Source organism: Musa acuminata, chromosome BXJ3-3 (genome assembly GCF_036884655.1).
Source record: "Musa acuminata AAA Group cultivar baxijiao chromosome BXJ3-3, Cavendish_Baxijiao_AAA, whole genome shotgun sequence".
Taxonomy (NCBI): Eukaryota; Viridiplantae; Streptophyta; class Magnoliopsida; order Zingiberales; family Musaceae; genus Musa; species Musa acuminata.
This window is the reverse complement of record NC_088351.1, coordinates 27,236,326-27,250,667: the sequence shown is the minus strand read 5'-3', so window position 1 is coordinate 27,250,667 and position 14,342 is coordinate 27,236,326. Positions and strand designations below refer to the sequence as shown.

Below are 14,342 nucleotides of genomic sequence, written 5' to 3'. Positions count from 1 at the left end.
AACGACGGAGATACGTCCTCTTTTTCTTGCGCATTCGTGATAGAGTTCATTATGCTAAAACGTGTACTTGACTATATATATATATACATATATGTAATTTTACAGAAATATATCTTATATTTAAATGAAAGGGGCAAATTCGGAAATCAGTTACCAAGTGTTTTATCTTGCTGGAATCTGCCCAATGCTGCAAGAGAATGATGGATTGGTGAAAGTAGCAGCCAACGTAAATTTTAATGAGCTCTGTAGAAACCAAATGAACACATGAGCTTGGCTTCCATGTCAAATATTTCCTGTTAGAGAAGAACAGGAAAAAGGTGATCGTTTCATGTGGTAACTGCTACGCTACTGACTTGTTCAAGTTTCAGAACGAATGCAAAGAAATGAAGAAACCAGTAACAGCAGCAGTAGGAGCTTGAAGACTAGAAGGAGCAGCTGCTTCTTCACAAGAGCCAACAAAATATCTGCTCTGGTAAAACTATTCAGTTAGAGGCAAACTTAATCCAAGTCGGAGAAAAAAGAATGTGACTGCTGATTTAACAATAATCTGTGTATAATTATAATAAAAGATAATTCGGGTAATAGAATCAACCATTGGATGCTTCAGAATTACAACAATGTAGTTTCATCTCCAAATTTACATAAGATTCAGCTGATTAGATAGAACGCAGCACACTGCAACAATAAAGCAAGCGGTTTTCCAAATTGACAGGAAGAGGTTGAATTTCCAATAATATATGCTGAAATCCTTGTCCATTAATCAGCACACAAACAGTTCATCCAAATAATGGAACAGAGACAAAAGGCTTCCATTTAAGCATCCAAAATAAATATCATGATGAAAATAAAGTTTCCAGTCATTCATCAGCACAATGCAGCATAGGTAATACAAGGAGATAACTAAGAAATTATGTTTGAGATATATGAAAACAATCAGTTTGGGAAACACAAACTTAAGCAGAGAATTTTACTCCTTCGTCATCGGCTGAGGTACCTTTGAAAATTGCTGCTTTACCCTTCTGCTCCAATAATTTCAAAGCACGCAATAGCACACCACGATCTATTCCAGCAAGCTCTTGAAGCATAGATGGAAAAGCAACATGGAGAAATGTTAGCTTGTCAACGGAACTGGGATACAAAAGAATGCAAACTAATATTCACCAAGTATCATGGTCATGTGGAATGCCAACTAGATGTCCGTAATGACATGACAAGTGACAAAGGCTTATAGGAAAAGCCCCAAAGTGAACCTCCAGAAGTTTTAATACACAGACAAGATATATACAGTAATGTGGAAAGTGCATGTCAACAAAAACAAAAAAATAAAAAGTAAAATCCAGCAATATAACAAATTGGTATCCGTGAACCCAACTGAACCTGCAAAATGACTTCAGAAAAAAAAAGAGAAGCAGTAGGATAAATATGGTTATGGGCCTTATGGCTATTCTCTATTTAAAAGAATATCTTTCTTTCTTACAAACTTAAATGAGTTCTGGTCTATAAAACACTGAAAAAGGAGAATTAGCATTACCAGTGCCACGTGTTTCGACTCCAAATCGTATATCTTCAACAGTCATGACACTGTCTTCAAATCCATTTTCTTTTACCTGAGCCAAAGATGCAAAGAACCAGCAACCATAAGCAAGTTGGGCTATCATTTTAATATTTTTTAAATTCACTAGATTTTACACACAAAGTTCAAAATATAATCGGCCCAATCTTGAATTCTTAGCCAAAGAATTAGACATTTCTTGTGACTTTTGTCAATCCATTCTGCACGTCCTGCAAATGTTATGAACAATAACAAATATTAAAACCTCAAAGATTACAGTTATCTGCTTTACAATATGATCCAGTGTTTTTACACTGCCACATGAAGATAATGAGGTGCACTCCAGATTTCATTAACTGGATGACAACAAACCTTCATTAATAAGAGCTGCAAGAAATACCTGCCTTGCCTCATGGCTTAAAGATCCTGCATGCAATAGGGAAACCCTTAAAACAAAGGCATGTTTTAGAACCAAGAAATAACTAATCATGGTAGTCAAAAGAGAAACATATTCTTTGCAGAATTTTCGGCAACAGATTAAATACTATGGTTGATGGATGCAAGAACAATAACAACAAGGCTGTAGGTTCTAACTATTTCGGGTCGGCTATAGTGGATATATTTATGAAAAAAGAATTGAAACATATGCATCTCACAGTTAAAATAGACTTGTTAATTTTTTACTTTCATTCCCCATTCTGTAGATTGCAATCGTATACAAAGTATGACTTGATTTTTTACTTTCATCCCTTATCCTGTGGATTGCAATTGTATACAAAGAATGACTTACTCTCAACGACTGGATTAGAAAAGAGGGGAAAATCTTCTTCCAAACTAATTACAAATATCTTTTGGCTTCTGCAGTAGTCAAGTATCAGCTCCTTCCACAGTTGTACTTGCTTCTCACGAGTTTCCCTTACTGGCTGTAGACTAGAAATAGCATAAGAGAGGCAAGATGCTTTGTTCAGCTTCTCTAGAGTGAAAAAATAAATTTCAAGTAAAAAGAATAGAATAAATCTTGCATGCATGGTTAAGATCACATGAACCTAGCTTGTGATTTATCACACAATAAGAGGATTCATACTGAAAAATCTACGGGTGAGGTATCACTCTAGAACAAATAAAAGCATTGTCAGTTGTAACAAGAGATGGATACTATAAAACAATTAACATATCATACTATGTTATATAAAAACAGATTATGTTAAGGAAATATACCACAGTATATTACTCTCATAAAAATGATAATTATTAGCTTTGTGGACCAAATTACAAATAGTTTGCAAAATGGTTCAGTATCTAACATCAACTCGGTAACTTGACATCAGCTAGGATAAAGTAGGTTCAGCATTGAATCAATTTGAGTTTTACAAGAATTTTATCATCTTATTTAGAATGGTTTTCACTCTTATAGTTCTTATTGAAGCTAGGGTCAGCTTGGGTATAGTATTAACCTTAAACTTCAATTATGTTTGTTATTTATAGTAGTTGGTTGTGATAATTAATGTATGCAATAGACCGGCAATTTCCATCCTTTGATTTATTTATGATTCCTAACAAAATGGAAAAGGGAACCCAGATTCAACCATTATCACTGAGAGACGCATCGAATAGAAGTTACTTCATATCATCAAACGCTCGTATTGACAACATTTCATCGAATTTGGCCTTGGATGTGTTGGAGGTAGTATATGGAAAACATGAGTTCCCACAATCCAAATAACACTTGGTATGTTATACTGGTTAAGCTCATGCAATATGAAGTACAAGATCTTGTTCACACAATTGAATATATTATTCACAAAATAGAGATGGATCATGAAAGATCCAAAGTCTAGAAACACCATACAAATATGTCAAAGGGAAAGGAATTACATATTTAATAAATAAAACAAAGCATGCCAGTTTTTTTTTTGGGCTAAGTGATTTCTTTTATGGGCTGTAATCAAAACTCTAATAAAGTGTATTAACTCTTTCGTAAGTTTTTCTTTTCTTAACAAAGGGTAAGTGACGAAGGCCATATTCAAGCCGCGGACCTTACGATAAACTGGCAAAGTATTTATCAGCTAACCTAGCTAACACTTTTGACTCTTTCCAAAGTAGTGAACATATATCCATCAACAGATGCTCGATATAAGTAGGACGAAAAAAAAGCAATAAATTGCACGTTACAGATAGCACCAGGAATTGTTCAGATTATGATCATTATCTTTGTTTTTCCTAATCAACATGAAAGCAAGTGGTTCGTGAAATTACGTGAAGTAGGGCGGATAATTGAAGAAGTGAGGCAGCTTAAAATCCCCCAATCTCTGCATCTGAGCAACACTTGAGTTAAAAGCGAAGATTTTTCCGCTTTATTCGGAGATTGGGAATGCTCCAGCTTGACGACCTCAACCAAAACGCAGTCTCTTGTCAGGAAAAATCCGAGAAGAAAGGTAACACAAGAAACACATTTGTAAAAACGAATTACGCTGTTAAACAATCGTTTCAATGCGTATCCTTTAGGAAGAATCGTGGTTGCTGTCAGACTTACGATCAAAATAGATTTAGGCACACAGAGCTACCTGAATTAGGGCAAAGATCTCAAGACTCTTGGTCGCCGGGTAGAAGAAGATCCCCCGACGATGGGTTGGCTTTTCGTAAAGATGCCGACCAAAGTCGGTTTGGTTTTTTTAGGTTTTCAGGGAATTCTCGAGTCGGTTCGAGTCAACTTCGGCTTAATCACTTTGTTGGGTCGGTTCATGACGAGAGTTTTAGTTCAATGTAATCATGGTTATAAAAACCGGATTAAATCGGTCGGTTGAACCGGAAAAATCAAGAATCGGATTTTGATTAGTTTTATTCACTAATTAAATTATTTACTTTTCGAAGAAATATTATTAGAAATACTTTAAAAAATATTTGAAAAATATTTTTTCCACAGGGCACGGGGCACGTGCGGGCGCCTACTCGAAGCGTGTTTGGCGAGGAAGAAAGCTCATCATGCAGCAACAACGCAGCACGTGTCCGTGGGACAGCGGAGAGCATGCTTTAAGAGAGCGGTCGCAATCTGCTTTGCTTGTAGTCCTCATGTTGGTCCACCTAATCGACTGCTAGTTGATCCACTGCGTCATGTCCATATCACCAACATCCACCTCTGCCCACCGCAGTCACATCACACTTTCCCCACCCCGCTTTACGATCCGTGCTCGATCGGATTTCGAAGGCAACCAACGGTGATAAGGCATCTTCCCATTTTCCCGGTATTGCTTCCGCTTCAATTCCCGTCGGCTCCACGCCTAATCCGTAAGAGGGAGGCGAGCGCACGACGGAGTTAATTGCCTAACCGCTCCCGCTCCCCCCTTTCGTTCGGCTCATTTTTGCCCGATCGCTGGAGTGGTGTGGGAGAGGAGCGGGAGGATGCAGCAATGGCGGTCGGAGAGCGGCGCCATGACCTTCGACGAGGTCTCCATGGAGAGGAGCAAGACCTTCGTCAAGGCTCTGCAGGTCTTTCTTTCCTCCTCCTCTCCATCCGATCCGGTTTCTTTGCTTGTTCTTCCGCGTCCAGATCTGATCGGTTTTCCTTTCATACTGTGAAACCTTCTTGATTTGAGCTCTTGATTGTTCTGTTGATTGTTTCTTTTGGTGCTGATGTTAGGGTTTCTGTGGTCGTTATCCGTTTTTCTGATTGCTTCTTGATGAATTCCGTTCACTCCCATCTCTTGTCGCCTGATCGCTCTGTTCACCTGCAATCCTGGATTATTTTAAGCCGTGGAATCATTTGAATGTTACTATGCTGTGGACGTGATCTGCTACTCGATACTGTGTGCAGGAACTCAAGAACCTGAGACCACAGCTCTACTCTGCTGCTGAGTATTGTGAAAAGTCTTACCTTCATAGTGAACAGAAACAGATGTAAGGTCTTCTCTCTAAGTAAAAGTTTTTGAATAATTGATTATGATGCTTTGTTTATGATTTTTTTCATCGAGTAATATGTCGTTTTTGGATGAAATATGTGTTGAATCTTCTAGATTCATTGGTCAAATACAAAAGATGATAAAAAATTGCCTTATTTCTGTTAAGAAAACATGTTAATCCTTAGAGCTTTCTTCTCCACTAGGAACATTCCACGCTATGCCCAATCTGTTATATACATAACGTGATGGCTTTGGAGATATCACTGTTATGATATGTTCATGATGAGTTAGTGATGATGAACAACATAAAAAGGTGAGACTAGTAAAATTGAGATATTACATAACTAACCAGATCAAAATTCTTTGTTTAGTGATCCTGGCCTGACTTTTGCACGCAGACTCTTTGCAGAATTTTGACATCTTTATTGATGATGAATTGATTTTATATTGTGGAAAGCAGAATCTTTCTATTCATTGATTTAAGATATTACTGAGTATGAAATCATTGAGTATTGAGATGTTCTCTTTAGTTATACTTCTCATACTTATTAAAAGAAACTAATTTAATTTAAGAGTGTGAAGAATGCATGCACGGTTTGTCCTTTATTCTCAATCTCTTCTGCTTTGTATCCTACAGAGACACACTTGGCAAATGAGTTGATATGTTCTAAAGTTTGCCTCCAGAAGGCAAAAAAGCTCACCAATTCAAGGAGTAGAAATAAGAACTTGCATCCTGCAACTTTTCTTAGACATGATTTAGAGATAAACTAGGCTGACAGTACAGCTGCCGTTCTTAGTCATGATCATTAATCAATTACTCTTCCCTTCCTATGGATGGCCAAAGAAACACATACCAAGTTTGGTTGACTATCACTAGAGTTATTATGTGCAGCATTCAACAAAATCACTCCTGTTTCTTATTTAATGGAAACGATGGATGTATCATCTGCCAAATTGCACTTAACCGAAGTCTAGAATTTTTTTTAATTAGCTTGGTTGTCATTTTTTTTCCTTTGTTACGATAAATTTGTTTTCTAAATGCATATATTTGCATCATATTAAATGTTTAAGCAATTTTATTAGGGTATTGGATAATCTAAAGAATTATGCTGTTCGAGCCCTTGTGAATGCCATAGATCATCTCGGCACAGTTGCTTACAAACTGACAGACCTGTTTGAACAACAAATGCTTGATATATCAACCATAGAAATGAAGATTTCATCTTTAAATGAGGTATGTTTGCTCTGTTCAAGTGGTAGTACACCTGACATTTCATACAGAGGTAATTTTTGCTGCTTGTGTTTCAGCGAACTTTTACTTGCCAAGCTTATGTTGATAAAGAAGGTCTTAATCAGCTTCAAATGTCAGCAAGAACTTCGAGACATCACAAGCATTACATTTTACCAGGTATGTTCCAGAATAATGATGTTATCCTTTTTCTAGGGAACAGTGATATCATATATCTGACCTTTTTGTTTAATCGAAGCCAGATTCTGTCGGTAACAATGTGCAGAATAAATCACATATACCAGCTGATGGCAATGTGAATCCTATTCAAGCAAAATCTCATTCTCATGCTCCAGGTCTGAAGCTATGCTTTTTATGCATTTCTTTTTTCTTTTGATCGTATCTTCATGTGTATCATATGTTGATGCCTCATGAGAACTTCCATTTTTTGTTGTTAAAGGAAAATCCACATCAAAAACTCTTTCGTGGCACCTAGCTTCAGAAGTTAATTCTGCATCAAATGGATCTTCCCTTACAGCACCATGGTAAGCTTCTGCATTTTGCTACCAATAAACTCCTGATAATACTAGAATTTAGGTAATTCTCTTATATGTTTCAATTGCTTTTTTTGCAGCACTCAGGACGCTAAAACCCCTAAAGTGAATTCTGAAGTCTTCCACCTTTTAGGTATTGTTATTTGTTGATGCTTTCTAGCCAAGATGCACCTGTATTGTTGGAAGCTATTTTTTGATTTGCAAGGATATGTAAATATCAGTTGCAGAAGAGCCTGCTCCATCAGTGCCCTTATCAAGTCATCTTCGGGCATCTAGCGGAAATGTGACTTTTGATATGACTTCAGACAAATTTGGCTCGATGGTAAATTTCATATCAACTATTATCTTATAGACCAATTTACAACTTAATGGAATCCTAGTTTTGCTCTGTTCTTAATGTTTCAATATTATGAGATATAACTTTTGAGGGCTCCTGGATATTTGGGAGATATAGACTTATTCATGTACTTTTGGTAATGAGTTTTATTATCCTTGAGCCATTCTTTTTCATTGGCATCCATATGAATTATCACACTAAACAAATGCTTTACGATGTGTCCTTAGATATGTTAGTTCCAATGATGCTAGGACTTGGCTTTTCCATTCTCACCACAACCATGTAGATGGGTGCTGGTATAGGATATGTATTAATTTGGGCAAAATCAGGTGAACTCGACCAATCCAGGCTACAAATGTCCTTTCTGGATGATATTGTTATTCCCTTTCCCAACATAGAAGATAGGATGCTGGTCGCAGGAGGAGGTAGTTTGTTGACTACCACTATTGTGCCATTGTTGGTGCCACCCTGCACCATGCAAAGATGTTTTTGCCACGAGCACCAGATAGACATGGAGAGGAAGAGTTGGGATGGGGCCATCCTTTCCTCTTTTTGGGAGCTGCTAGTTGGTTTACTACGTGCAGAAGTTACTATCTAAATTATTTCTTCCCCTACATCTAACCAGTGGTTGACATGTTTCTTGGCAGGATCCTTTGGGGGCTTCAAAGCCATCAACATCCAAAACCTTTGGCAGTCTCAGTAAGCTTGAGATATATAGGCCTCATTCTCGCAGTAAGAGCATGCTTTCAGCATTTTTCACCAAAAACAAAACCTTCAAAACAAGAAAGGTTTCAGTCCCCTGATGGATTTCATTCTGATCAAAGGTTCTGTTTCCCAGAACAACTTGTTGCACTGTTATTTTTTGCCGAAGCCCTGTATCTTGGTGACATAGCCAGGAAATATATATTTGGTAATTGTCCTCCACCTGCTGGATGTATTCCCTTCCAACTGATCATATTGTCTGTCTACCTAAAAGACTTTCCAACATTAAAGTTGATATCAAGTGTTACCGTTTGATGAGTGTATTTTCATTTATTGGTGGGTTCTCTAGGTGCTTCTAAATTCACCATCATGTTAGATTTCACAGAAAAGATTTACTTCTTTCCCACCTCCTATATATATACTGTTTTTCTTGGAAGTTTCAGACGAGAAAAGGTTGCAACTAAGCTAAAAGCCTTACCAACAGCTTAGATGGTGTTAAAGACTGTTTTGCTTCAAGTAAGTGTGTTGCTGGGCATTGTTACTATAAAATTGTTTATACTATTCAAGATATCATTTGTTGTGCATGGATCAAGCTCCACTGACACTGTCTAACAGAGATGCTGAATCAAGGGTTCAAGAACTAAGTTATTCTAGTTCAACCAGTGCGACACAGCAACAAATTGACAGTCCAGGTACCATTTTTTTAAATTTCCAAATATTTAAATTCATTAACTACAATAGTTGAGCAGCTGGTAATAGACTGATCCATGTATGCCCTAGTTTCCTAATATTTGCTTTGAGCTTTCTTCAGTAGTAATTGATCACAGGAAGAAATAACACTAGTAGGAAGGTCTAAAACAAACAGAAGGGATGGAAGGTGTGGTTCACCAAGCATTGCATTCTTTTCTTTCTGGCTTTTTGTGTTCTATATAGGCTGGCAGATGACTACCGTATGGACAATCTGCATTGGCTGGTGATGAAATGAGAACAGAGATTAATTTCCTGTGAAACCATAAAAAAATAAACAAATTCCGTGAAGCACAACTATGATGAAACTCTTGGTCTCAAGGTGTCCAACTTGGAGATGGAGTCCATCTTCTAGTTAATAGCATGATTCGAAGCATACTCTAAAAATGAGATGCTTAAAAGTAAGCAACAAAATCATCACTCCAGATTCTAAAATCATCTGTAATCCATGTTATCAAACAAGTATGGGATATCCAAAACAAGGTTGGATATTCCAAATACACATACCTTGGGTCCATCTACTTCGATATGAGATGTTGGATGGAACAACAAGAGATAATAATATGAATGACAGAACCCTCTAGGATGTGGACAATATGAATGACAAAACTCCATCAACCATATATGAAACAGCCCACATGATTCACAGACTGGTCTTGTCTTGATCTAATCAGATAGACCAATAACATGAATAAGCTAATCGGCACCATAAAAATTGCCAGTTGGAAATTCAGATCGGTGGCCAAAAAGAGTCAGCGAAGTCTGATTTTGATATACAAAATTTAACAGATGAATAAACTGACAAGGCAAAAATCTGAAACACTATTTTGGAATCGTAAGAAGTTACTGACCGGATGAGGCAGTTCATAATGGATTCATGAGAGGAAGTAGAAAAGATATATTTTGCTTTAAATAAATGTAGAAAAGGAAAAACCACTTATTTAAACACTAGCTGCTTTCCTCCACAGAGTTCCTTACCATATTCATGCTCTACAAATAAAATTTGGTATTGTTGCAATTTGAATTCTTAGATAACAAGAAAGCTGTAGTCTAAAAAGTTACTATGCTAAGAAAAATTTAAAAAATACACAGGAAACAGAGTGGAAACATGGTTATGTCATTTCAACAAAAAAGAAGGCATTCACTGATTGACTTTGCAATAATTGTAGAAGAAGAAAAAATGACATTAATCATCTAAAGAAGAAAAATAAATGAAATCAAATAATAGTGGAAAACATCAACTAGGAAGGATTATGACAAATCACAATGAAATCGAGTCCCCTTGAAGGGGGTTATTCTTCCCAAGTTTAACATGATACTGGTTATACTTTATACCAAAACTCTTACCAGAACCAAGTTTCTGCAATACCATTATTAAAAGATAGTAATAAAACATCTAGGAAGGGCTATATGACAGATCATAATAAAATCCAGTCCCTTGCAGCCCTGAGCTATTTCTTCCAAAGTTAACATGTTCTTGGGTATCCATCATAACCAAAGCTCCCTGCTAGAACAAAGTTTATGCAATGCCATAGTTAAGCAATAGTAGAAAACATCAATAGCAGAAAACATGAAGAAATCCATTTCCCTTGCAGCACTGAGTTATTTCTTCCAAACTTAACATACTATTATATATCTATCATAACCAAAACTTCCTGGTATAACAATGTTTCTGCAATGCCATAATCAAACAATAGCAGAAAACATCAACTAGGAAAGATTATGACAAATCATAATGGCATCCAACCCCCCCCCCTCCCCCTGTAGAACTGAGCTATTTCTTAACATGATGCTGGATATCTTTCATAACAAAGACTCCCCACAAAAGCCAGAGATTTTGCAATGCCATAATCAAACAATAGTGGAAAACATCAACTAGGAAGGCATATGACAAACCATAATGAAATCCAGTCCCCTTGCAGAACTAAGTTATTTCTTGCAAGGTTAACATGATACTGGACACCCATCATAACCAAAACTCCCTGCTACAACAAAGTTTCTATAATAACTTAATTGAAGGAAGGAATGCAGCAAAAACTAACATGCATAGGCTATAGGAAGATTTAGATCTCAACCACCACCACCGAGTCCTTCAAACTCTCACTTGAATCAGAGAAGATGGATGTGCATGCTCTAAAAACTCTCACCCATGGGTGTTAACAGCTTCCCAGACCAAGTTCTTTGGAACTGGGTTTGCCAAGTCCTGAGCTTGCAATGCAGCAGCTCTAAGCGTCCGAACAGTCATGGCATTGGCCTCCCAGAACGAGGCAATATTGTATGGCAGCTTATGCTTCTTGCAGAGCTCCCTCACAAAAGGTGAGACCTTCCTGAGATGGCACCTCGGCAGTCGAGGGAACAGATGGTGCTCCACCTGGAACTGCAAACCCCCATGGAACCAATCCATCCATGGCGAGCAAGAGACGTCCAGCGTCCCCATCGTCTGCTTCTCAAACCAGTCATTGCCCTGCGGCGGCCCGACGTAGACGCTGGAAGAAAAGTGGTTCAAGCAGAATTGAACGTGCTGAATCCCGGTGACCGCCAAGCTAGCGACGACGAACGTGATCCGCTCTCCCCAATTCGGCAAACACGAGACGAGCAGAGGGTACCAGATCCAGAAGACGGCAACCCCGGTGATCTCCTGCCATCTATTGGGCACATTCTTCTTCGAAAGCAGCAGCAGTATGGATTGCGCGAGCAGATTGATCCTGGCGAAGCACATCACCGGGTAGAACGTCCAGTGCTGGTAGCTGATCAGGAACCTCGCGACGGCGTCGAAGTTCATCTTCCTCTCGTAGAAGTACGATGTCATCGAGGCGAAGAACTTGGACGACACCGCGAAGAGGGGCATGTGCTGTAGGTCGGGGTCGAAATCGAGGCTGTTGCAGGCGATGTGGTGGGCGTTGTGGTTCCTCTTCCACCACCCAATGCTGAGGCCCGTGAGGCAATTTCCTGAGATTATCTGGGCGACCCGGTTGAGGCGTGGATTCCGGACGATCCGGTAGTGTCCGGAGTCGTGCCCGATCCAGCCGGACTGGATCCAGAGGAAGCCCGTCATGCCGCCGCAGAGGGCGTGGACGAGGGCGCTCTCCGAGAGAAGCACGCCGGAGACGGCGGTCACGAGGAGGAAGAGCATAAAGCAGATGGTGAGGAGGGCGACGCGGCCCTTCTCATCGAATAGGCCGGACTTGGAGAACTCGGCGACGAGGCGGCGGTAGTCGCGGGAGACGTCGGTAACGCAGTAGCCGTCGAGGTAACCGACGAAGAAGCGGCCAAGGTGGGCCCAGGCGGAGGCGGGGTGGTAGGCGACGAACGCATCGGTAGCGTCCTGGCCGGCGAGGCTGAGGAGGGGGAGGTCGCCGCCGGGGTGGTCCTTGACCCAGTCGGTGACGTCGTAGACCCCACCCTGGATGGAGATCCAGAGATCGGTGGCGGCATTGTGCTTGCGGAGCTCTTCCACGGTGATGTACCTCTTCTTCCCCTCGCCTTCCGTAGCCATTGCGACAGAGAGATGGAGTCCGCGTGCGCAACCGAGGCGAGTGGTTGAGAGAGAGAGAGAGAGAGAGAGAGAGAGAGAGAGAGAGGGAGGGAGGAGAAAAGGTACCCCGAAACAAAAGTTTTTATAGGGAAAACGATCCTATCTTAGGAAGGGGTGGCCATCAGAGAGATGGAAACGAACGTTGTGAGATAGGAAGGAGCGTCAATATACAAGGATTTTACGGAAGGATATTTTTATCATATTTACCATTTTAACCTTTAGATCTCATGTAGTTATAGTGGGAGATTCGTTAATGAGGATAACATTTTATCCCCCTTAAATATTAATTTTAAGGGGTACTGAATTATACTTTTGATAATAATAAGATATTGGCCCCCTTTCCACTTTTTAAGCGGGGTCCATCTGGGCTCCACCTCCTCCCTCCAACGACGAAGTAAGGTAGTTCCCCCAAAGTTGGTTTGTCTTGCTCTTAACCGAGCCGAGCCTTAAGCCTGAAGCAAAACCACTACTCATAAAAAAATTGGATAATGATGAGACATATATATACAAGTTAGTAAGTTGATATCTACATTAAATTCGTGACAGATCGCAGATCTAATATTAATGTGAATTATGCTATAGTATACTCCGCAGCAAATGCCCATGGTATCCACTTATCTTATCAAACATCCCTCTTCAGGCAACGACAACCGAACATCTTTGGGATCCGTTCTTTACGGCACGTCATCCTCCTACCCACCCCCACACCATGCGTGTGAGGTAAGAGTATGCTTTCCGTTTTCGGATGACATAGGAGGCTATCACAAGCATCATGTGCAAAGCTCACGACTTCCATACACGGTGAGAGAGCACAAAGCTCGGTGGAAGTTGACGAGGGAAATAATGGCGACAAGATTGGCTGACGTCACCTGTCCCATCACGCCTCAGCACCCGGTCAAACTGATCAACACGTTGACCGAGACACCATTAATACCAGTTTATTCTTTGCCAAAACTCAAGTCTAACACGTTGACCGAGGCACATTAATGCCGACCTACCCCATGTAAGTGAGCATCTTAGGAAGCAGATTGCTTCCCTATAAATACCCTCTTGCTCATTAGAAGAGGGGGACGGAGAGGGAAAAAACTCCAATTTCGGAGGACACACTCACACTCCACATTTGGAAGGAGGCATCTCTTCCTCCAAAACCCCCTCCACATCGCTAACTTAACCGTCGGAGGGGTCGGCCCGAGCGCCTCGGCCCGACCTTTGTGCAGGTACCAGACGGTCGACTCTTCAGGTGCTGTGGCCGACCTGCCGACCCGAGCTGTGCCGACCTGCCGACCCGAGCTGTCGCCGACCCGAGCTGCGGTCGACCTGCGGACCCGACGTCCCGACCCGAACCGCCACGCACAGCCGCCGGGAGACCTCGAGGAGCGCCCCCCACGAAGATCACTGCATTCCGGATCCGAACCAAGCCGCATCGGCCCCGAGGCCACGGCTTAAACAGATGCTGTCCGTATCAGAATGGCGCTAGAAGGAGGGCCCGAAATTACGGTACGTTAGTCTTCTCTTGGGTTGCTCCACGGCAACCGACCTGCACCAGCAGCAGCGACTTCTGGGGCTGGTCTCGGCTCCTCGGCCCCACGCGTGCGGCCAATCCGCGCGCCTCGGCTCCTCAGCCCCATGCTCAGCAAGTAGCACGCCGCCTTGCTGCCTCGCTGCCTCGACTCCTCGGCCTCACGCGCAGCCAGCAAGCAGCCTCGCTGCCTCGGCCACTCGGCCTCACGCGCAGCTAGCACGCTGCCTTACTGCCTTGCTGCCTCGCTGCCTCGGCTCCGCGGCCTCGTC

At 41.0% G+C, this 14,342-nt stretch overlaps 3 protein-coding genes across 5 annotated transcripts; 1 reads left to right on the top strand and 2 right to left on the bottom strand.

Moving 5' to 3' along the window:
* Positions 1 to 807: 807 nt before the first annotated feature.
* Positions 808 to 4,235, bottom strand: LOC103978405 (vacuolar protein sorting-associated protein 25). 3 transcript variants are annotated; one of them, XM_009394186.3, is made up of 7 exons: positions 4,117 to 4,235; positions 3,809 to 3,932; positions 2,343 to 2,482; positions 1,925 to 1,978; positions 1,694 to 1,782; positions 1,532 to 1,607; positions 808 to 1,075 (listed from the first exon to the last, which is right to left on the bottom strand). In XM_009394186.3, the coding sequence occupies exons 2-7, from the start codon at positions 3,865 to 3,867 to the stop codon at positions 954 to 956; spliced, it is 540 nt and encodes a 179-aa protein (XP_009392461.2). In that variant the 5' UTR covers positions 3,868 to 3,932; positions 4,117 to 4,235; the 3' UTR covers positions 808 to 953. The 3 variants fall into 3 exon arrangements, with proteins under 3 accessions (XP_009392461.2, XP_009392462.2, XP_009392460.2); XM_009394187.3 differs by having other exon boundaries at positions 3,809 to 3,958; positions 4,117 to 4,233; XM_009394185.3 differs by having other exon boundaries at positions 3,809 to 3,941; positions 4,117 to 4,233.
* Positions 4,236 to 4,817: 582 nt separating this feature from the next.
* LOC135633072 (probable protein ABIL1) lies at positions 4,818 to 8,587 on the top strand. The gene is made up of 9 exons (XM_065142134.1): positions 4,818 to 5,038; positions 5,364 to 5,446; positions 6,532 to 6,682; positions 6,757 to 6,856; positions 6,940 to 7,032; positions 7,137 to 7,221; positions 7,311 to 7,363; positions 7,452 to 7,552; positions 8,215 to 8,587. Exons 1-9 carry the CDS (start codon positions 4,952 to 4,954, stop codon positions 8,368 to 8,370), a joined length of 909 nt encoding a protein of 302 aa, XP_064998206.1. The 5' UTR covers positions 4,818 to 4,951; the 3' UTR covers positions 8,371 to 8,587.
* A 2,295-nt stretch (positions 8,588 to 10,882) lies between these two features.
* LOC135633183 (acyl-lipid (9-3)-desaturase-like) lies at positions 10,883 to 12,614 on the bottom strand. Its single transcript, XM_065142357.1, has one exon. The coding sequence runs from the start codon at positions 12,510 to 12,512 to the stop codon at positions 11,160 to 11,162; it is 1,353 nt and encodes a 450-aa protein (XP_064998429.1). The 5' UTR covers positions 12,513 to 12,614; the 3' UTR covers positions 10,883 to 11,159.
* Positions 12,615 to 14,342: the final 1,728 nt, after the last annotated feature.